Consider the following 23,567-nt stretch of genomic DNA (forward strand, 5'->3'; position numbering starts at 1 on the left):
GTTAATTCGATATATTGTTAAGGTGATGTGACAAATAAGATTGTTCATAATCTCTCAAAATTTGAACTATTGACTAGGTAGAATCACAACTTCTTAACAAGTATGAAATGCTCTTTACTGTAATAAGCTTAGAGAACATCTTCAAAATTCCATAAACTGTAGGTGTTAAGGGCAATGTTCCATTTCTGGTCAAGGGTGTATGACAAATAGAAATAGTTAAAAACCTCGGAAAGTAAGAACTTTTGACCCAGTACATTCAGAAATTGACCACAAGTTTGGAATGTAATTTACTATCATCTGTACAAAGGAAATATTGAAACTCCATAAACTGTAGGGTTTGCATGCTTTATTCCAAGTGCATGGGACAAATGATTCATGTATAATGTAGAGTCAATTAAAAAGAAAGGTACAGCATCATTAAGGATGGGTATCCCAGAAACTACAAGTAATTCCAGTTACTTGTATTATTTATTTCACCAGATTATTTATGTCACCATGACATGCAGTATCACTGTCACAGTTCTTAGGTACTGATGGCTGCAGTTGTATGAACCACCAGTGGCTACCACATCAGTACCTAATGTAAACACCCCTTGTACAGACATCCTCTGTCAGTTTTCTCCTCATATTGACAATCAGTCATCAAATCAGCAGGATTAGAATGTGCTCCATATTTTGTTTCTGTTGGCCTTTTTGTGACAGGTAGCTTCCTATCATGAGTTCATAACAAAATACCAGATTATTTTATAGCCCTGGGGCTTGTTTTATAGTGGTAGCTAAGCTCTTGCAAATACAAAGGGTATAATGTTCAGTGTCATAGAATTGTAAATACCATATACTGACACATTCATTGTTGGTTAGCCAATGGCATTACTTGTTTGTTGGATTCTTTTCGACAGGTATGTGTCTATACCAACTTAATGACTTTAGTACTACATATCATTATGTTTAACATGGTATTCTTCAAGTCTACTACTTGGGAAGATATGCAGCACTGTTTTGTTTTGTAATAAAACACCTTCAACAAAATTGATTTCTTTTGTCATTTTATGGGAAAATGTGACAATGGTTATGTTTTACCTGGCCAGCTGACGCTCTACAACATGTCTGAATACACAGACAAGTAACACCATGATCTGGACAGAAAATGTCCACTGTGACATGTTCACCAAGAACATGATTCAGCTGTCAGTGTTCAGCTGCATTTATAGGATGCCACAGATATTACCTCAATGCAAATATTTACAGTTGATATCCTCGATTGTGATGTGACTCGTATGATATGAGGCATCATAAACAACTACCTCTCATTTTACACTTTATTCACATTTTCAAAAGCTGTCCCAAACATGTAAACTTCTGATGTCTTAAGAGTCACATGTGCATGTGGTACCTCTTGTAAAATGTACTAAAGGTGTCCTTAAAAACGTGCTTCTCATGATGTATAAGCACACCTATATTTCAAGTTTATTGTTAAAGAACATGACACATAACCCAAGCATTGATCACCAAACACCAAATTCAGCTCCAACACTGGGAAAGTCTGCAAAGAACCCACCACACTGCTGAAAGTGTGTGTATGGTTTTACTTCACTTTTAGCAATATTCCAGCAATATCACGATGGGGGACACTGGACTTGGGTCTCATGTTGATCAAACACTTTATAACCACCCATGCTAAAGGAGTAGAATTCATGCTCTCAAATTTTCTTCATATACATGCTCACCCATACTGCTTAGTGGAAACAAAACAGGCTCAGTGCTGAGGAAAATGTATATATTTTATATATTCTTTGGTTTTATGAATTTCCTGGAATCACTGACTGATTATATAAACTGTAATTATGACTTGACAACAACAACACTCAATTTCCATGTCAAACTCTTTCATACAACGATACATAACTGATACAGTTTCATGAATGTACAGTGGTAAACATGTACAAGGAGTGCTTTCATTGATTTTGTCCATGCCAACCCTGGGGGTCACTTGGTAGACTTACTTTGGTGTCATAAAGAACATCATCACCCCGCCCCAGCGGTAAATTATCAACGGTACCTTACATAATTACGATCGATTTCTTAACAAACATTGGGACATGTCTTTATTTTCCGTAGTATTGAAATGGTAGTTAGGTTGAAATACACTCTCATTGCACGCTTATCAACTTAACACGACTGAGCAGAAGTAAACCGAATGCTGTTCAACTGAGAAGTTGTGCGTAAGAAAGACGTACGACCTGGTCACATAAGCTCCGCCCACTAATGATTATTCATGTTCAGTCGGGACTTAAGACCTGTCGGGGTTTAAGGGCTCTACATACATTAATGTAATATTTAAGTCTACAAAGATACCTGAACTTTTTGCTCTTTTTTGCTCTTTATCTCCCATCTTGTCAAATATATATTTATATATATATATTTATATGAACTTGTATTCTCATGTACCACCGTTGGTGGTGTTGAGTAATAAACTGAATAGAATTGAATTGACAGTCGTACATTGAAAGTACAGTTCCCCTACTTTTAAGAGTATGCACATTATAATGAGAGTGAGAAACAAACGGTGTCATGTCTAAATCCGTTTTTCACCGAGGGTGTTCTGCAAAGAATTTGTCTTGCTGTGCAAATATGATTGTTTTCTTGACACCGACACCTACCGTAAGGATAGATAATATCATTTCCAAATCCAGCATGAATCATTTGTCGTAATCTCTAGAAGACAAAACACCCTCAAACTGCTGTTATACTTATGTGTTCGAAGCCCTTTAACTAAGGAAAGTTTGAAATTGAGTTCAATTCACTAACTACAGATCCGCACCATTCATCGAAAACTTTGACAATGCTACACATTAACTGTGTATGGAATGACGAAATATATTTCAAAGGGCGTCAAATGGCCAAAAAATGTTCTTTTCACAATGCGTCGCTTTGCTTAATTTTCACACTTGTTTTTGTAAGCGTTACAATATCGATATCCCTTCTATGATTCCATTCGTAACTGTGCCAAGTTTGAGGGGTTTATGCACGTAAGGACATAAGGACATAAGGACACACATAGCATGTATAAAAAACAAGCAGTACTCATAGTTCAAGCATAGCAGTACAGTCTCTATGTATCTGTAATAAAGCATACGTTTATTGTTTCACTGAAAGATTTGTTTTCAGTATAATTGAGATATCAGAAAAAAATTCGCCATCAGAAAAAGAGATAACGACTTGTACCTTTGCTTGATTGTCCTGCCGTGACGTTTGTTCATTGCCGTCTCTGCACATTCATGAAGATAGGTCCAGTCGGCATGCACTGCGCAAGGCCACTCGTTTGAGGTCCTTTCGAAGAGAACGTTGGACTTCCATTTCCGAACACAACCACACTTGTTGTTCTTGCAATGACACCAAAGTGAGACATTGAGGTCTTTTTCAATATGTTTCGCAAATGTAGTACTTCCAGTTTTCTGTATGCGCAAAAATAGAATCACATCACTTCCGTTTGCACTGAGATTGAAATTTCGGATCAAATCCTCTTTAGGGAAATAATGCCATGTAAGCTTTCCTAGCATGTATTTCTTATAATCATCCAACGAGGAGATGGAGTGGTCGTCGACATTCGTCACTACAGAAGCTGTATATGACACTGAAAAATGCACGTCCAACTGTTTAAGTAAAATATAGAGGAATGTGATAGTCGTGATCAAAGTTATAAGTACAACCTGAAACTTTGAACGTCGTAAGTTCATCTTCCCAATAAGCATCCTCTTACATATACAGCGTGTGACTAAATGTTCTATCGCAGGATGATTTGGCAATGAAGTATTGACGTTTACGTGAAACCAAATCAGGCACTGTCAGCTGGCGTATGCAAGCAGAGAAGGCCTCGTGACCAGCTGGTTGGATCTCAAATTCTGTCCAACTAGTGGGATCAAACTGAGCAGTTAGCCAAGGTGAAGTAGCGTAATGCTACCAGACATAGTGAATTATAACACTGTGGTCACTTGTCTTTCATGGCATTAGTTATTATTAGCACTAAAAGAAAAAAACTGTCGCTTTCGTTAACTGTATATGACTCTAATATAAGGACAGTATATTTTGTGTCATGAGAATCTGGTTACTGTTATGGTGAAGGATCCTATTCATTGCAGCTCAAGTTGAAGTTGGGGAGCCGCAGTTTGCAGTTGCCCAACATTTCAACGTTCATCAGAGCACTATATCTCGGCTTTGGGATCGTTTCCTGCAGATTCTTTACGCTCAAGGTCGCTCGAGAAGCGGGTAAGCTTATTTTGAAAGGCGCATAGTGATTACATGTAACTTGATGACAGATAATCATCTAGACCCAGTGTCACTGTACGATTCATCTTATGCAGAGCCCGGCCGTTAACGATGTCACATATTCTATCGATCTGTTAATTGTCTTTCACGAAATTTAAGCATTGGGAATGATCTACAATCAAACCCTTCTGTACCAACACACTGACTGCCAGCAACACATATTTGTCTTAAGATGAACTCGCTGGAAAGGAACTCGAAGGAAACCTTGCTGATTTGACTGTTGCTTGTCATCGTATGACATATGCCATGGACAAATATGATTGTGTCAATCAACGGATTGCTGGATTATTTACAGACCGCCGTTATATAGATGTAGATAGAATACTTCGATGTTAAACAGCAAACAGGTCGGCAAATTTGAACCAACATGCGTGTACTTGTAAGATATGACAAGACATGCAATAGCTGCACCACTACCAAACCGGGGCTCCTTTCAGCAAACAACCATTACTGAGGTTAACCATAGCTCCCATTCTTCACATCAGTGACTTACGATCACCTTAGTACCTTAGTGGTGCGTGTTCCTCAATGTAAAGAAATACGTATATGACTGTATGAGAATTGTAATTAGATTTACATTGAAATTGGATTGCGACGCCGTTTGCCTGAACATGCAAGTTTTTAACTGACAGGCAGTTTTAAGTCTGCATGGGTTCTACCTTGTCTGATCATTATAATCAGGAGCAGTGTCCCTCAAGGCAGTAGTTTGTCTTTAGTCATTTCTTGTCATGGCAAATATATGGATAGTATTGAAAGGCACCTTCAGTTTTGTCTAAGTAAAACGTTTTTTTAGAAATGGATTCAAATGTTCAAAATTATATTTTGGTAGGAAATATAAACATCACGAAGACTCCAAATTGCGTTTGCTTGGTGCTCCAAATAAAGTTCTTAAAAGTGTATTTTTTTATCAGTATCTTATCTTACATTAGATACGAGTATATAAGGACATTTGTTTGAAGGACATTTATTTATTGAAAACGGGGAGGTAGTCTTAAAACCCTCTGGCAACTTCAAAGATCACTGATCCTCTCCAAATGGATTATAGCTAAATCGTCTATGGTTGAGCCTGTAAAAGTACTTTATAATTGGTGAACACAACCCATCATCACAATCTCAGACTCTTGGGGCGTTCAGAACTTCTCCTGTTGATAGTATGTCCGAGGAAACTGATGAGGAAGTCTCACTATAATAACAGTATATTAAACTGTCTCTACAATACATCACTAAACGTTTATTTAATCTACGAAATCACGCTTTTTGGCTGTGTCGTTAACTCTACCTACGAGGATCTCTAATATAAGCAAAAATCACTTGCCCCACCTCTTTGAAGGAGAATAATGCCTGACCTGCTAGTTGTTTTTTCGGTGCATCGATGACAGTTTTAATTGTTTTATCAAACCACAACATGGGTGAAATATTAAAACTTACATCAAAATCACTCTTTCTCTCTAAGTTTCCTGATACAGCAATTGGAAAAACTGTGTATAAGGCTTCATGCACGACGGAAGAGATATATATAATATATATATATATATATATATATATATATATATATATATATATATATATATATATATATATATATATATATATATATATATATATATATATATAGGTAGACTCACAGAAAGCAGAGGTATATGATACATGAGAATGTCTCCATAGAGAAGATAACTCACACACAAAATATTTCGATCCTTTCTAGATGTGACTACTGCAATCATATTTCATGCTTCCTAATTTTAATAAAAGCTTAATTGTATGCAGGAATCAATTTCTACAGAAGTATCAATATATTGAGATATAGGATCACCACAGCGAAACGCATTCAGACCTGTTGCTCAAACTTTAGCCCCACACCTGAAACACAAACCTAGCCAGTTGCTTAACTTTGTAAACAATGTGTTTTTTTGTAAACATGTTGACCTGTTAATCTACGAGCGTTCCTGAAAATACACTTGTAACGTATGCACCCAAGTGCGTGTGGACTAAGTGACCCCATATATGTAGGATTGACGTGATTAATTCTCAAATAAAAAACAAAAACAAAAGACAGAAAAACAGTTCGGTTCAATATTTCTTTTGGAAGGCTAAATATATGCTTTCTTTCATTTAGTCGGTGACATGACTCACAGACTGTATATATTATGTGTTGATCAAGAAACACGGCTAACAGAAACCAAATGGGAGTGGTAATCCGACTGTTTCCGGAAACGTACGAATGTTGGTCTTGTGCTTCCGGGTCAGCTGATGTAATGTAAATTGCAAAGATGTTTCTCATCTATATGGCTAATGATGAAGTGTTACTGGTCAGGCGAGGGTTGTAAAACTGTAGCTATACGAAATAGACAACAACCAGACACTTGTCATTGTCCCGGACGGACCGGCGCAGCAAGATGACCAGGGTATTCCTCTCTCTCTACCTGTCCTATAGCATTGTGCTTTGCGTTTACGGCAAGCCACGCAGAACTACCAAAGGTGAGTTACCTTTCTCACATGTACCCTGTGTCTATTTTTTCAAAGTTAAAAATGATATTTTATCTATATAATTAAATCATCTTATATATGTAAGGGTACAATTTTATATCACCATCTTACCTTTCTACCTCACGTTAGATATGTAAAGTACAATTGTTTGAAGGACGGTTATTTATATTTCAATTATCCATACATATCAGTCAATCTGAACACATTTAGTAACGCTCTTATTGAGACAATTAATTAACACATGTAACTTGATGCGTAATGTAAATTGAATTACGTGACGGCAAATATTAATACCAAAACACTATATATGAAGTTAATAACTGATGATGACAATGCGATTGTTTAACAATATTGCTCGGCAGAAATATATTATACCCAATTTATATTTTTCATACGTAATAAATTTAAATTAATTCCCACTGGGGCCATATTTCCCAATGGATGATTACTGATACATATACCACAGTGGCACCTTTGGTTCTCGCCCCTGGCTATTGAATTGGTTAAAGAGTTCCTTGCCAGGCCGAAGTCCCAGGTATCATGCTCACCGTTGGATGTCAGCCCTCATATACGCTATTGTTTGGAGCGGCCCAAAAGTATATTCACTCACTCAATACGTTATTACGAATTACATTACAATAAACATACAAGAAAGATCCAGAAACATGAACATGGGGAATAATATAATAATAAATCAATAGAAGCTGTTGCATTGATTTATTGTCTCAGTGTTTGAACCTGAATATAGCAGCGACTCGATTGGTATGTTTTAATATTTTTTTGTATCAACACAGCAGAAAATGCCGAAACTGCTGACGAGTGCAACCGACTTGTTTAAAGTTGTGTCTGGGGTGATTAAGTCACACTGATGAAAAGTGGTCCAGTGTGCCTGCGGCTCACGGATAGAAGATACACTCAATTTCAGCCAACTTTAGTTTAAGCTTGTTTCTTCGAGCACACAAACAGGATTATTTACCTGTTTCGCGTGACTCAGCTATATATAACCAAGTGGGATGAAAGATTTTGTGCCGAGGGTGAGCACTTAGACATTCCGGAGAACTAAGCTCACAAAACAGGTCTCTCGAGCAACTCCGTCCATTGCCCCATAACGATGAACACATGCTGGGCTCGCCAACCTGTGTCAAACGGCGTTGACTCATTAAAGGAACATTGTCCGCTCATATGGCTGTAGATCAATTTGCAGTGTTTTTCTACAGTTTGCCGCTGCCGTTTTATAAAAGCTATACCGTTTTAGGAAACCGTAACACCATGCCTGTTACTTACTCGGCATGTGGGTAATGAACGTTTTTGTCAGTGTAGACCTACACTGTCACAGAAGATTTTATGTAGTTTTGATGCGACGTCACAATTTTTGCGACACATCTGATAAGAAGTGCATTTGAGTTGACTAGAATCAAACATCGGACATATGCCAGATATGGCAGATGCCAGAATTCCACATTCGTTTTCGGCTACTCCATGATGGAATGTAGTAATGCTGTTTTTGAAAGTCATTTTTGGACGAACACGAATACATGACACGTTTTATGGCTAACAATAAGAATGAAAGAGAGCTTGTTTTCCATAAAATGTGTCATGTATACATATTGTAATTTTGTAATTCATTCATTAGAAATCATGGGTTGGAGGTCGAGAATTAATGGCAGTTTAAACTAAAGCGTTTTCTAGGAAAGTCAGACCAGAGATGGCTAATAAAATGTGATTGGGCCTATGAATCTTTTGCAAGAGGCGACTAACGAGATCGAATGGTCAGGCTCGATGACATCATTGATACTTGCATCTATCACTATTGCGTAGAGCTATGCTCATGATATTGATCAATGGATTGTCTGGTCCAGGAACGGTTATGTACAGACCGCCGTATTCATATAGCTGGCAGATTGTTGAGTTTGGTGTGAAAACAGTAAAAAAAAAAACAATCAACCATAATACTTTTTACCGTTCATTCCTTTTCCAAGAAGGTGTAAGTTGATCTATAGCCAGTTTTTATACTGTATTGTCCTAATAGTGCTATGAATTTGGACTTTCCATACTAGTTTTAGCTCTAATTGTGATACCCTTGTCGTTTTACTGCCCTTTGACGTCAGGTTTTTAGATTATACACATATTCCATTTCAATGCCAAAAATGTTCTCGTCACGATATAGCAGAATTATTACCGATGTGACGTTAAGTCTCATCTCCCTCACTCTCGTTCGCGTTTTTTTTCTTTTTTGACATTTCCTTGTTCGAAACATTGTAGCTAGCATACACTTGCGGGGTGAGAGGTGTGTGTGTGTGTGTGGGGGGGGGGGGGGGGGGTGATCTATGTAACTATGTAACTATATTAACTATATTACACAAAACAATAAAATTATCTCCTGACGTCTTGCTTATCAAAATCTGTTCGAATATCTTGTGATGACGACCTCAGCCTTATGCCACGTACCTCTAAGACTGACACTTCCGCCAAGTCGCACATGAACTTACAATCTACGGACGATTGCAGACAGATGACTGCCCGAGCTTTGTCTTGGCTAATCTGAGCGCGCATTTCCCCAGGTTTGCCTAAACAGCTGCGGAAACAAACGGGAAAAGCTTCGGAACACTTCAGGAGGTCACGGTTGTCTACGCAACCATTGACAAACAGTAACACACACCTAATACAGAAAGTATAGCCTTTCCACAGCCGCTCATCCAGGTATTTCTAGAGACAGATATATTTGAACGGTTTCTACCTGATAACCAATGTAGACACTAAAATCAAACCGTGATAACGTATATATTTCGTAGATAAAAATTCAAGCAAAATATATATGATTATAAAATATAACTAATTGAAATAAGATTATACTTTATCATTTCATACATATTTTCGTGCATAAAACACATGCTGGACCGATAATTATAACAGTGCTTAAACATGTGACATCCCATCAGATTATTAAACTATCCCAACCATGGAAAATGAGTAAACGAAATGCGATGCACGAATGACTGATAAAATAATATCTGTATCCTTGTCCACATTTGTCATTTCGCACGCTTGGATCTTTCTGTAATCATATACACAATGATGAATGAGACGAAGAAACGAGAAGCGGAACTGGCTTGTCGCTGATTTGCTGACATTCAGTGGTATCATATATTGAAAACTCTCGCACACAGAGTTATGTTATAAATATAACAACGAACCAAGAAGGCTTTGATAGTGATCCCTTAACAACAAGGGTCTTGATGACTCTTGTATTATTATTGAACATTACGGTATTACCGACTTACCGGTATATCGTAAGACGCTTTTCATGCGACACGGGTTGCAATATTTCTTCTGAGAACCGGTATATTGGGTAACGACAATATGAGAAATGTTTTTCAGTATCTTCATAGTTTAAAATTTATTAAAATCTACATATACTTTCATTCACAATAGATATTTTCATTTCTTATTCATTGACAAAACTGCATACTGTAATACTATCAAAAAACGAAAATTGAATCCATGACAGGGCAGCAAGATGTCTGTTATCAGAGTCATACGTTTTATGTTAGAGACATTTAGAAAATAGGTTTGACATCATATATATATATGCATATAATACCTAGACACAGCTCTACGGAACACACTCAGCCAGAAAAGGTCGCATGTGAGACAACAGTTACTGTGCAACGCCCACCATGCAGCTAAAATACACAGTGCCAATGCTTCCTTTATTTTCTTATTTGGGTGGAGAATAAATGCAACCTTATAGTTGAAACCGTTCCAGACAGTAAATAATTAGGTCTATTATTTTTCTTCTGAACGCTTCCACGCCTCATGAGAGAACAGTACATCTACCTCAGAACCTCCGCCCAACTATTTCTCATCGTTGCCATAGCAGTAGCGGGAGTTATGCAGTACTTGTGTCTTTGCTGCTCCCTGTTGACCATTTTACGATTGACTTGATATTGAACTTTTCTAGAAAACAGTAGAGAAACACAATAATAATAACTACTACAAATATAAACTGACACCTTTCGGTTTATTTTAAGCATGCGAATGTTCAATTTATCATGTATGTATGTATGTATGTATGTATGTATGTATGTATGTATGTATGTATGTATGTATGTATGTATGTATGTATGTATGTATGTATGTATGTATGTATGTATGTATGTATGTATGTATGTATGTATGTATGTGCGTGCATGCGTGCTAGCGTGTGTTTATATGTGTGCATGTGTGTATGAGTGTATGTATATGTGTCACTGTGTATGCGTGCGTGTGTGTGAAGAGGTGGCAGTCCACTCAGCCTCAAGTCTCAATCACATTACTCCATAAACACAAATTCAAACAATCTTGTTATCAGTTTACCTTTCTTGCCAAACCTATGTAGGATGATACATGCACATTATGATGAAAGTGTGATACAAGCGGTGTTATATCTAAAACAGCTCTATGTCAGCAACAACATTTCGACGTATGTACCATATTAGTCTACACCTGATTTTAATCATCAGGAATCAACGCTATCACATGTATACAAACAGTCTGTTTGTTATAGCATAAGTTGTATACTGACTCCTCTGTAAATGTACGTTTCATGCGTACGTTTCTTCATTATAAACTCAATCTTTCAAAAATAATTCTATTTTCCTTGAGTATTGTTTAGCCACCTTTGCCTCGTTCCTCGTCTGCCTCGTTGTTGACAAGCACCCATTACCCAATATAGTTAACTGAAGCGTGTCTCACTTGGGATATACTGATATCAATACCAGTCTTTTTAGTTCCACTACCATTATGAATTGTGCCGATGTCATATCAGGGCTTCAAAAATCCCATCGTCCGACGCCCGGGACATTTCAGTTTTCATTTCGGGCAATCAAATAATGGCATCTTACTTCTCTGCTCGCTGCATGAAAAATTGTGCTTACGGTTTCAAACTGCAAATAAACTTGGAGTTCATTTTCATCTGCTCAAAATGTAGCTTTGAAATTTCACAATGATAACAAACTACAGTTACCTTTCTTTCTTATTTATCACTTGTCAATAAATAGCCCACTGTACATTAACGTCAAATACCAAGTTGATTTATTCTTTCATAATTTCTCCACTATGGTAATGCCATAAAGACCAGGGAAAGTGGAAAATTAGGACAGATTACTTTCTTAAAGTCAGTTGCCCTGTGACCCCTTGCATATCTGCTACGTATGTATGCCTGGCAGTTTAGCGTGCACATTCATACAGACGTACAAGGTGACTTCCACCTTAATTACACATTAACGTATTTTCAGGATTACAGAAGACAGACAGAAATATTTCATTTATGTGTCACATGATATGTTACAGATAAAACAGGATTTCAGTTACTTAGGAAAAATATATTATCCAGTCATAACACTGGGTTCCCAGACACTACTAAATAGACTTAACAAGAGTCTACCTGGACGGATTGTGTTCATTGCATACGTGAAAAGTACGTAGGTAAAATATTTTAAGAATGTAGCTGCCTCCTGAGGAACATATCGTTAATAGTATCAGCAAAAAGTTCAAGAACCCTGATTTCAGCAGTATTCATTACCATACTTAATTTCAAATGATCACTATCATCTGGGTTAGACGTACATTCATTCATAAAATTACGTTTAAGATCATGGTAAAAGGCACAATTTAAAAGAAAATGAACTTCAGACTACATCTATTTGGTAACTGAATCCAGGGGCGGTAGAATAGCTGTGTTGTTACAGCATCTGATCGCCACGCCGACTTACTCAGTCAATCACTCAAAATACTGGAACAAAAAAGCACGTCATGTATGCTTGGTCGATATTCGTATTTCTAGTATTTTTAGATTCTGAGCTCTTCGACTGTATGTATGTTATTAGTGTATTTGTTTACTGGAAGCTATAGAAATAACATCTGTGGTCCAGATGTTATGTTAGCCTGAGTCTAAAACGCTCACTGTCAATGATTTATACGTTCTGATTTACTCACATTGCAACGCGCGCCCAGCTTCCTGCGATGATTATTACAACATCCCAACCATGGAAAATGAGTAAACGAATGTTTGTATCATGTCTTAATTCAATATGTTTTCAACGTACACTCAAACTATTTCGCAAACTATAGGATACACCATCAATCGGATTAACCTACAATCCTTTTTTTTTAACTTTTCCATACTCGGTAACGAATTTACCTGCATACTGTGCGTACTAGACTAATGTAATAATTGATAGTTTACATGATACTTTCTGAAAAAATATAAATATCCAACTAACAAAGTGTCATCTTATCTAAACGTGCCTCTTTAAAGGATAGAATGGCTACACAGCAGAAGCTGTCCAAACCGGCATCTGTCCAGTCCGGCAAGTTGTCAACACCGGCATTAAAGCTCAGTTCCATCCATGGCTTGTACATTACCATCAGCTCTAAAATCCCGGACTTTATTTAAACCGTATTATTTCTTCAGTCCCAGTAAGTGCCGGTTTAGACCGCTTCCACTGTACATGCATTGGCTTAGCCTTCGGTATAGCCTTGGACCAAGACTATGAGTATACTTGTTTATCAGATTATTGTTAGGTTTAACTTGTTTGAATATTGTTTCCCATTTTGCACCAGTAATCGTCGTTCTTTGCCAATGTTTACCAATGTAAACATCAACTGTTACTCTGGTGTTCCAACGGTGTAATAGTATAGAGGAGAACTATTAGCGCACAAACATAAGATTGTGTGTTCGAATCTCGGTTCGCCCGACTATATTTTTTTCTTTTTCTCAACACCATGCCTGAGGAGTTCATGGATTTCTCAAAAGATACAAATATCTAAGACCTGTATTACTGTTTTCTTCCCCCGTTAGACTGACTTGACGTGATATATAAGGAACAATGTTCTAACCATGTTCGCATATTGCACGGAAAAAACATATTTCTTTTCGGACGAACAGGCGGCTTGTCATGTTCTACCGAAACTGCCTGAAGGTTATCTCAATACAGCCGTTTTACATACGTCAATGTTACAATTATACCTTGTTATTTCTCTCTGACGTGCCCGCGCCGTGAACTTATAGACGTAACGTACGACGTAGGCTGATTTATTCATGTGTACCACTCCACAAAGGTTGTTTGAAGTTTATTTCAGACACCTGGTCATTCCGGGACGACATGGCACGTAATTAATTTGATTTTCTTCTCTACTTGGTCCACAAAAAGTCTTATTTGAGTAATGGAGGATTACACTACCCCTGACAGAATCAGGGCACGTGTAAGTTAGGTCAGCCCGAAGTTCGGTCGGTGACGCATATACATCATTATTTTTGTATGTTATTTGGGTTATATATAATAAGTCCCGTATTTTCGGGTCCGATTTGGTGTCTTGCGAAACTCTTCATCTCTAAGTCACAAACACGGTCGTTAGTCGGTCTTCAAGAGCCTAGGAAAGCTCTTTGAAAATAAGGTCAACTGAACATATGTTGCAAGTCTGACTGGCTTCAGCACTGTAATGTTTTCCTGATGGATTTGTTTCAGATATACTTACTTGATAACTTTATTTATGGGGCTCAGTCTTACTAAAGGAAGACAGACGTGATGGTATTTGCCGTGAGACATTTACGTCTTAATATCTTGAGTAACGACAACCAGTTCGATATTTACATTGTTAATGCTATAATGGAAGACAATGCGAAAATGGTAGGTGTTCCGATTGGAACAAAGACACTGACTATCCCATATGTTGTAATAGTAAAATGAATTGTAATCAGGATTTTAGTTAACTTCTAAAACTGCGACCTGTCATTATAAACAATGATGATGGGGAGATGTTCACGATTGGCGTAAACGAAAACTACTAGAAGCCATCAGCGTCAGAGGATTAACCCCAGATTAACCCCACTGCCTGGAACATCATAAAAGCCACCCCTTATGTCATTTAATCAGCTCTGTTGTGTTTACATCTCCCCATCATTATTATTTATGTAACGTCTGTTTGACTTACCTCTTTGATTGTATACACATTTACACTTCTGGCTTCCTGTAAATCTAACTATCTGTATATCACTCTGCTGTGTATATCACCCGGCTTCACGTTATGCCTGTTATCATTGTTTTTATAACTGCATTTGATCTGTCCTCTGTGATTTGTTTGTATATACATGTACTTATCTTCTTCCTGTAAATACTGGTATATATAATATGTCTTGTACTCCTGTCTCTATCACCTGAAGAAGGGACAAGATGCCCAGAAACGTCGTGTTAGACAATAAAAAGAAGTTGTCATCCCTATACTCGTCTTATTATATTCACCAACTTCTAAATGCCTCTCAAGAATCTCGTCTCCAAAAACCACAAAATCAAAGCTGGATTTACATCAACCCTAGCAATGCAGCCAAATCTAGCCATACATTTAAAAAGGCACATATTCTGCGCCGGAAAAGGTGGTGGTACGAATAAATTTACCTTGAATGTTTCGGGACTTTCCTACCCACTGAGTTGGACAATAATTTTATTAATCCCCTTTCAGGACATTAATCAACTTTCATGATACAGCCACTAACAATATCAGCTAATTTAAACTATACCAGTTATAAACTCTACAAAACATATAAATCAATTAAATCAATTTCTTTAAGATAAACGCAATAACTAAATGAAAACTAATATTTGTACAAATATCCTTAACAGTTTTTACATTGAAATATTTATCTCTTGTGATAGAAAATTCAATACAGTCAAGCAGGATATGCTTGACCTTGGCCCCTCACCACAAGGGATACAAAACGGAGGACCCACAGCTTTGAACAGGTATTCATGAGTCTATTTTGTGTGGCCAATACGACAACGTCGCATGATGACCCTTCAAATCTGAAGGGAGTCACGGTGACTCCTAAATTGTTGTCTAGGGCAGAGTGACTTTACAAAACGGGCTTGCTTGGTCGTTAACATTTTTCAGCATTATACTTGCATTCCAGAGAATGGTCACACCAGGGAGTCATGGTGACTCCTAAATTTTCATGTCTAGGGTAGACACTGATATTACGTGACGGACTTGCTTGGTATTTTATTCAACATTATGCTTGCATTCCAGAGGATGGTCACGACAACCTTGTGTCCGACATTGCCTTCTCGGGGAACAGAGACAGTACCGGGGAACTGAATGACTCCCCCCATGACGTTGTCCTTCCGAAGAAAAGCATTGGTCGTCCAAAACGGACAGAGGTAACGTCGATAAACTTAACAATAACAAACTACTATTACTACTACTACTACTACTGCTGCTGCTGCTGCTGCTGCTGCTGTTGTTGCTGCCACTGCCGCCGCCGCCGCCACCACCACCACCACCACTACTACTACTGCTCCTACTACTACTACTACCACTACTGCTACTGTTACTGTTACTGCTACGACTACCACCACTACTGCTACTGTTACTGTTACTGCTACTACTACCACCACCACTACTACTACTGCTACTGCTCCTACTACTACCACCACTACTGCTACTGTTACTGTTACTGCTACTACTACCACCACCACTACTACTACTACTACTACTACTACTACTGCTCCTACTACTACTACCACCACCACTACTACTACTACTACTACTACTACTGCTCCTACTACTACTACCACCACTACTGCTACTGTTAGTGCTACTACTACTACTACCACCACCACCACTACTACTGCTACTGTTAGTGCTATTACTACTACCACCACCACCACTACTGCTACTGCTACTGCTACTAATACCACCACCACCACCACTACCACTACTATTACTTCTGCTGCTGCTACTACTGTTACCATTACTACAACTACTATCACCACCACGACTACTACTACTACTACTACTACCACAACTATTACTTCTACCACAACTATTACTACTAGTATTACTACTACTACTGCAACTGCTACAACATCGACTCTTCCCTGCTGCTACTGCTAATGTAAGTGCTGCTGCCACTATTGCTACAGCTGCCACAACAGATACTATATTTACTGTTACAAATAAAAACGACATTACTTGAAATAATGCAGGTATAATTCTAATTATACCACCCGTGAAGATCCGCGTTAGAACTGATCTTTACTTACCCATGTTTGTCGTATGAGGCGACTAATGGGATGGTATGGGGTGGCGTGGGGTGGCCAAGGTCGCTGACTTTGTATACACATGTCATGGTATACCCACTGCGTAAATCGATGCTCATACTGTTAATCACTGGATCGGACTCGATTATTTACAGTATTATATATTTGGGGGAGTAAAGGATAATCCTAACTGTCTTGAGTAGACACCATCATATGTTACGACAGAGAAGCCCTACTACAGAGTACCATCCAAACGTTGCACACATTAACACTGTACTTGTTTATTGGACCTCAGCACACGTGTACCTCGGAGTATTCTACCATTAGAGGGCATACCATGTGTTTACAAGACAACTCGGAAGTGATGTCATACGGTGTTACTGCGCAAGACCGGGTTGATATTGTAACGCTCCACAATGAACTACGAGGGAGGGTAGAACCACCTGCTACGGATCTTGGGAAACTTGTAAGTCTGATGTGTTCGTAGGCTACGTACTGGATAGCCATTTTGTAGTGATGCAATATCTATCTGTCGTCTACCTTCTAGAAAATAAAGATGGGAATTCATGGGTATGGTTCTAGCGCCAAGCCGCTTACATCATTCAAACGAAATAATGACTTCTTTTTGCGTAATTATGTGAAAGCTATCATGTAGTTAATAACAACGGTTATTTGAATATGTAATTATATTTTTTTTAAAAACAAGAACATTTGTTGTGTTCAAATATCCAGCATTATAACCCTACCGCCAGGCCCCACATATGTCACAACCCACCGTTATCAATGAGATATAATAATTTTTCAGCAGAGGCCCTTTAAATGTTTTGTCAAGATTTTGTCAAGTGAGATTTTCACTTGAAAACACTGTGTCCTTATCGTAAATATATAGAATGTCAGCGCTAGAGTTTGCCTAACCCACTCCGAATCTGCGGGCATTTTTTAATTTTGCTTGTTATGATACATGGAGGCGTATGTGTGTACAGAACATACATCATGCATTATCATGTACTCTGTCGCAGGTGTGGGATCACAAGCTAGCTGCTGTATCAGAGAAGTGGGCTCGGCAGTGCAAGATGGAACACGACAATGTCAAAAGCATACCCGGTACATTCCTCCTCAAATCCATAATCCTCACGAACAAACAGTGAATATGTCATGTATTAATTTCCCATAAGTTCATTGTCATATTAAGTGTTTAGATCAAGATCATCCAGGTCAACCACCACACAAAATGACTGTATTACTCAAATTTACTAACGCTAGGAAATATATGCGTCATCCTGAACAATGTTTGAAAGCGACGTATCATCTGGCTGTCAGATTTACATGGGTTAAATTGATGTTGAAATATACGAACATTCAACTCTACATTTGCATGTATTTCACAGGTGTCTGGCCATTGCACTCAAGGTTTTCTGACATGGGCAATAATTGTAAATGTTGTGATTCTAGGACATGCACTTCAGTACCTTTGAAATCTCGCATGACCAGGGGAAGGTTTCTCATGTATTTAGTACACGCGTGAACAGTTGGTAATGGGTAAATATAGTGTTACAAGATTGACAACATTTTAACATGTACTTCTGTGGTTGTGTGATATAACTGTCAAATGGGGTTCGTTAGCGCGTACGACCACTCCATAATGCACTGAGATAATAAGAAACACATGTTGAAGTGATACTCATCAACGTGCGTGTCTTTCTTGACATTCACATAATGTCTGTTTGAAAGGTTCATATACGGTGTCCATGGGTCAGAGCGGCATATATGCTTGGGAGTGTGTTAGTCTGTCTCACAGTTATTATCAGCCAAGCCCTCTCTGCAATGCTAAATCCTGAAATGAAGCGCACGCGCGCGTGTGTGTGTCTGTGCGTGTGCGTGCGCGCCTGGGTGGTGACAGTGGGTCTTTCTAATCAACAGGTAATATCGTTTTTGCTTTTTTGCAATGGAAATTACAATACAGTTTAAATAACTGACCTAAAGTACACTTCTTATCTTTACCTAATTTGTATGTCCCTAATGTTAGTGCTCACTTGTATGAGTTATCCGACTGATCATATCTGCACAAATGCCATTAACTGTGCTTTCAAAATGATGATTCCAGTGCATTAATGATTTACTGTTGTAAATGTGTAAACATGCACATCCCTGGTATGGCCTCTTTTTGAATACAGTTATTGTCCAATACGGACGATTTCTCAAAATTCAGTTACCCGAATAAGTATACTGTAAACCTATTTTGATTCCATCTCTTGGGTAGATTATAGAAAATTTTAGTGATTACAATTAGTTTATAATCTTAGATAACTAAGCAGGTTCGATAATATTGAAAACTTACTACCTGACAGATTAATGTTGTTCAATTTTTCTTTTACGTTTTGCTGTCTGACTTGGAAACATTACAACAGTATATCATTTTGACATCCCATTATCATGGAATATAATGTGTACTCTTAAAGTACCAAAACGTATCATCTGTAAATGGGTGAAACTGTAATTCTACCTTCGTACAGAATTTCCTGGAAATATAAACTGAAAATTGCTACATAAATGGAAAACTATAAAGAAGATTGCAAATATTTATGTGTATGCCTGTTTTACAGATACATGTCACTAATATAAAAAACAGATGGATATCTGGTGACTAAACTGGGTTCAATCTTGAAGGTATAATACATGTACCAATGTACATTCTTGAACAGTATCAAAGAATGATGAGGTACGCTCGTGGTTAAAGCGTTCGCTTGTCAGGCCAAAAGCCGGTGTTTGATTCCCAACACAGGCACATTAAGGCTGACGCTTAGTGTCTTGAAAATATATCATTTTGATAGAAAACAAAGAACCTAATTTCTGTTGATAAAGGGACCAGGTACTTTTGAAGATTTTCAGACTAACAAAACATATATTGGGGTTACAGGTAAGGAAGTATCTTCAATTATAAAACAAGAAGGCACAGTCATCAATATCCATCGCATTACCTCCAATTTCAGTCACACTTGTTGCCATGGAAACGCGAAACATATTTTATTGAGAACTACCTAAAGGCACTAATGCACCACCAAATCTATCTATGCGCCAAGTTTGGCGAAGAAATATTGAATGGTTTTAAAGTTCTGGTCTAGAAACGATAAATGTGCACGTACGGACGGACGCACTCACGGACGGACGGGGTGCTTTTTAATACCCCGGCAAAACGCGTTGCGGGGGATAATTACATTCCACAAACATCCGATAAAGGTTTGAATGACAAGTATATTTCTTTGTATCTTGTCAAGCTCTGTCCTGTTTCAACGCATTGCAACCATAATGCTGCGGTCTCTACTTTATGGTAGCCAAATCCAGCCATCCCCTTTAAAGTATTTTCTTACAGACATATAGGGAAATTCGGTTTACGAGTAAGGAAAGTGTGGGAGAAACATGTCCAAAGTATCCGAGTCAGTTGAGATAATCCTTCATAAAGATCATATGTACATTTAACAATCAATTATCAGGCAGGCAACCACTTAAAGAATTACAAAACGCCATAATTCTCGACAGCATAACATCACCTTTGGCCGGAGTTACAAATATTCGAAAAATAACCTGTCAGTTAAGGAAGCAAAGGAAATATCTACCCTGTGACTTTCTCCTGAAACTGAAATCTAGACTGACCATATTTTCTAGACTTGCGTGGACTTGAATTATATTTGCCTCAGACTGCGTCCATGCATACGCCAATCACATGTGTCTCCAGGTCTCGTAGAATCTGTGGTTCAGGGGCCCGTATCGCAATTCTCGTGCGTGTGTTATTTACTCGAGATGGACGTTTTTTCAGCTGGAAATACGACCTAGTGCCAAGTGTGTTTGATGCTATTGTCAGGTGCATATCTCTTAAAGTGTATATGCTAGGTTCGCCAAACTTTACACATATGTTAGTCATTATCCACTGATGCGCCTTGTGCTATATTTTTTTCTTTAAGAATTTGTTTTGTTGTTGCTTCCATGTAAACATGTGTTTGATGGTTTACAGCATATCACCAACACTCTACAGGCCAAACTTAATACGCACGTTATGACTGACAGATATGTCATATTTATTTGCAAAATGTGATTATTATCACTGTGTGCAACATGTAACAATGTTGTCGGTAACAATCGTCACCTACGTCCACTTCATTGTGTGTGTGCAACATGTAACAATGTTGTCAGTAGCAATCGTCACCTACGCCCACTTCATTGTGTGCAACATGTAACAATGTTGTCAGTAACATTCGTCACCTACGTCCACGTCATTGTGTGTGTGCAACATGTAACAATGTTGTCAGTAGCAATCGTCACCTACGCCCACTTCATTGTGTGCAGCATGTAACAATGTTGTCAATAGCAATCGTCACCTACGTCCACTTCATTGTGTGTGTGCAACATGTAACAATGTTGTCGGTAACAATCGTCACCTACGTCCACTTCATTGTGTGTGTGCAACATGTAACAATGTTGTCAGTAACAATCGTCACCAACGTCCACGTCATTGTGTGTGTGCAGCATGTAACAATGTTGTCGGTAACAATCGTCACCTACGTCCACTTCATTGTGTGTGTGCAACATGTAACAATGTTGTCAGTAGCAATCGTCACCAACGTCCACTTCATTGTGTGTGTGCAACATGTAACAATGTTGTCAGTAGCAATCGTCACCTACGTCCACTTCATTGTGAGTGTGCAACATGTAACAATGTTGTCAGTAACAATCGTCACCAACGTCCACGTCATTGTGTGTGTGCAACATGTAACAATGTTGTCAGTAGCAATCGTCACCTACGTCCACTTCATTGTGTGTGTGCAACATGTAACAATGTTGTCAGTAGCAATCGTCACCTACGTCCACTTCATTGTGTGTGTGCAACATGTAACAATGTTGTCGGTAACAATCGTCACCTACGTCCACTTCATTGTGTGTGTGCAACATGTAACAATGTTGTCGGTAACAATCGTCACCTACGTCCACTTCATTGTATGCAACATGAGACAGTCAAGTTTAAATTATGTTGGGTTTCCACTGAAAACACAAAAAATAATGTTTCCATAAATTATTACTGTAACTGTAATCAGTACATGGCTAAACTATTATCTAGCAATAAAGTTTAGTAGATTCAAGGAGAAAGTCTTGTAAGCTGTTGATCCTTGTCACATTATATAATTATCAATATCAGCCATGTCCATGTCTCAAAGTGGGAAGCGGGGCTATGTGAGCTGTGCTCACTTCTACACTTGTTTCTTAAGTCAGTTCAGGTCACTAATGTAAACAGTGTTTGGCAGTACATAAATGGAATACTATTGCACTGTATTTGACCTTTCTTCATAGTCTCACAGTGCCTCAAACATGTTATTTCTCCATCCGCTCAACTTTTGCTATAATAACGCCATACATAAACTTTAAAGTTGCCCACAATTCTTACACTAACGCAAACGTACAACAAACAATGTCATATCAAAATATATATTTTGTGAGAAATAAAAATAGTTCTTGTCGTGTAGCGATTATGACCGGATATTACAGGCGGGTGCGATCTCTGGGTGTACAATTGGTATGTTTTACCTCTGTCTTGATTGTCAGGTGTCAATTGACGATCGATAAACCCAGCTCGAGGAAGCTAGTGCCACACAAGTAAATGTGATGTTGCATTGCTGTAAGTTTCCCCGTCAGAGACATCCTTCTCACAACATATATATCCCTTCGTTTTGAGCAGGCCCATGACTATATTAAACATGCAAGCTATACAGCGACAGCCTGTATATGCTCGTGACAAGATGAAAAAAAGATTAAATGCGTCTGAAAGATGCAATCCATCTGAGTATGGGTTTTTTAGAATTGATGCTAGGCGTTCCAAACCATCCTGTCAAGTTCTTGAAAGGTCTGATAAGTTATCACACACCTCGTCATCAACATACGCACTGGTAAACACATTTGTGAATTAATTGTCCAAATATCGAACTACATTATTTCCAAATCAATGCATGCAAGCATATGGTCCCTCCTTAGAACTTTGTGCATATGCATTTACTGGAGCTGTTGATACAAATCAACAAGGTGGTATTGACAACTTACACAACTCACAACTTGTGTTGTCAGTGAATTGCCATATAGCTAAAGGTATTCTTCAGTGTATATTATCCTTTTCGAAAAATCGTGCAACAGCTGATACTTTTTACATCACATGTAATTCCGTATTTACTGTGTCTTCGGCGATTTTTCATAATTCATTGGTAACTTCTAGAAACTGCCGTTGGAAATTACAGAATGGTGTAACAGCTGAAATACCTCCTAGTTTCATCCCCCCAGACACGTGAACGTTAGTGCGCTGGTACGCAAACCACTTACGTCTCACTCAACAAACTGATGAACATTGTCAATCAAAAGTTATATGCGCGATTGAGCTTGTCAGTATATATTGTGTGATCTTGACCATCAACCGAGAGACCGTGGTAAGAGAAAATAAACGAATGAGTAAATTTATATGTATTTGAACATTTTCTGTATGAGCAAACGCATTAGGTTCCACATGTAAAGGTTCATACAAACAGAAAATGAAAACGAATGGGCAGTCATATAGCAGTGATAATGACTGTCAACACGTGTTCCTTGTAGATAAACGACGGGCAAGTGATTGCAGAATAAAATAGCTTATCTTACAGTACTTTT

The 23,567-nt window shown here is 38.2% G+C and overlaps 2 protein-coding genes across 2 annotated transcripts in view; one reads left to right on the plus strand and one right to left on the minus strand.

Annotated features, from left to right (window-relative positions):
- The window catches only part of LOC137267783 (heparan-sulfate 6-O-sulfotransferase 3-B-like), a 40,038-nt gene extending 29,296 nt beyond the window's left edge, over positions 1-10,742 (minus strand). The window contains exons 1-3 of the mRNA XM_067802227.1: positions 10,651-10,742; positions 9,303-9,388; positions 3,226-3,634 (exon numbers count right to left, since the gene is read on the minus strand). Coding sequence (XP_067658328.1) covers positions 3,226-3,634; positions 9,303-9,388; positions 10,651-10,742 — 587 coding nt within the window. The remainder of the gene's footprint in view (positions 1-3,225; positions 3,635-9,302; positions 9,389-10,650) is intronic.
- Positions 10,743-13,117: 2,375 nt separating this feature from the next.
- Positions 13,118-23,567, plus strand: part of LOC137267784 (uncharacterized) — a 49,307-nt gene continuing 38,857 nt past the window's right edge. The window contains exons 1-4 of the mRNA XM_067802228.1: positions 13,118-13,163; positions 15,877-16,007; positions 17,185-17,355; positions 17,909-17,993. Of these exons, the coding sequence (XP_067658329.1) occupies positions 13,118-13,163; positions 15,877-16,007; positions 17,185-17,355; positions 17,909-17,993 (433 nt within the window). The remainder of the gene's footprint in view (positions 13,164-15,876; positions 16,008-17,184; positions 17,356-17,908; positions 17,994-23,567) is intronic.

The sequence above is a fragment of the Haliotis asinina genome, chromosome 16, assembly GCF_037392515.1.
Source record: "Haliotis asinina isolate JCU_RB_2024 chromosome 16, JCU_Hal_asi_v2, whole genome shotgun sequence".
Lineage (NCBI taxonomy): Eukaryota > Metazoa > Mollusca > Gastropoda > Lepetellida > Haliotidae > Haliotis > Haliotis asinina.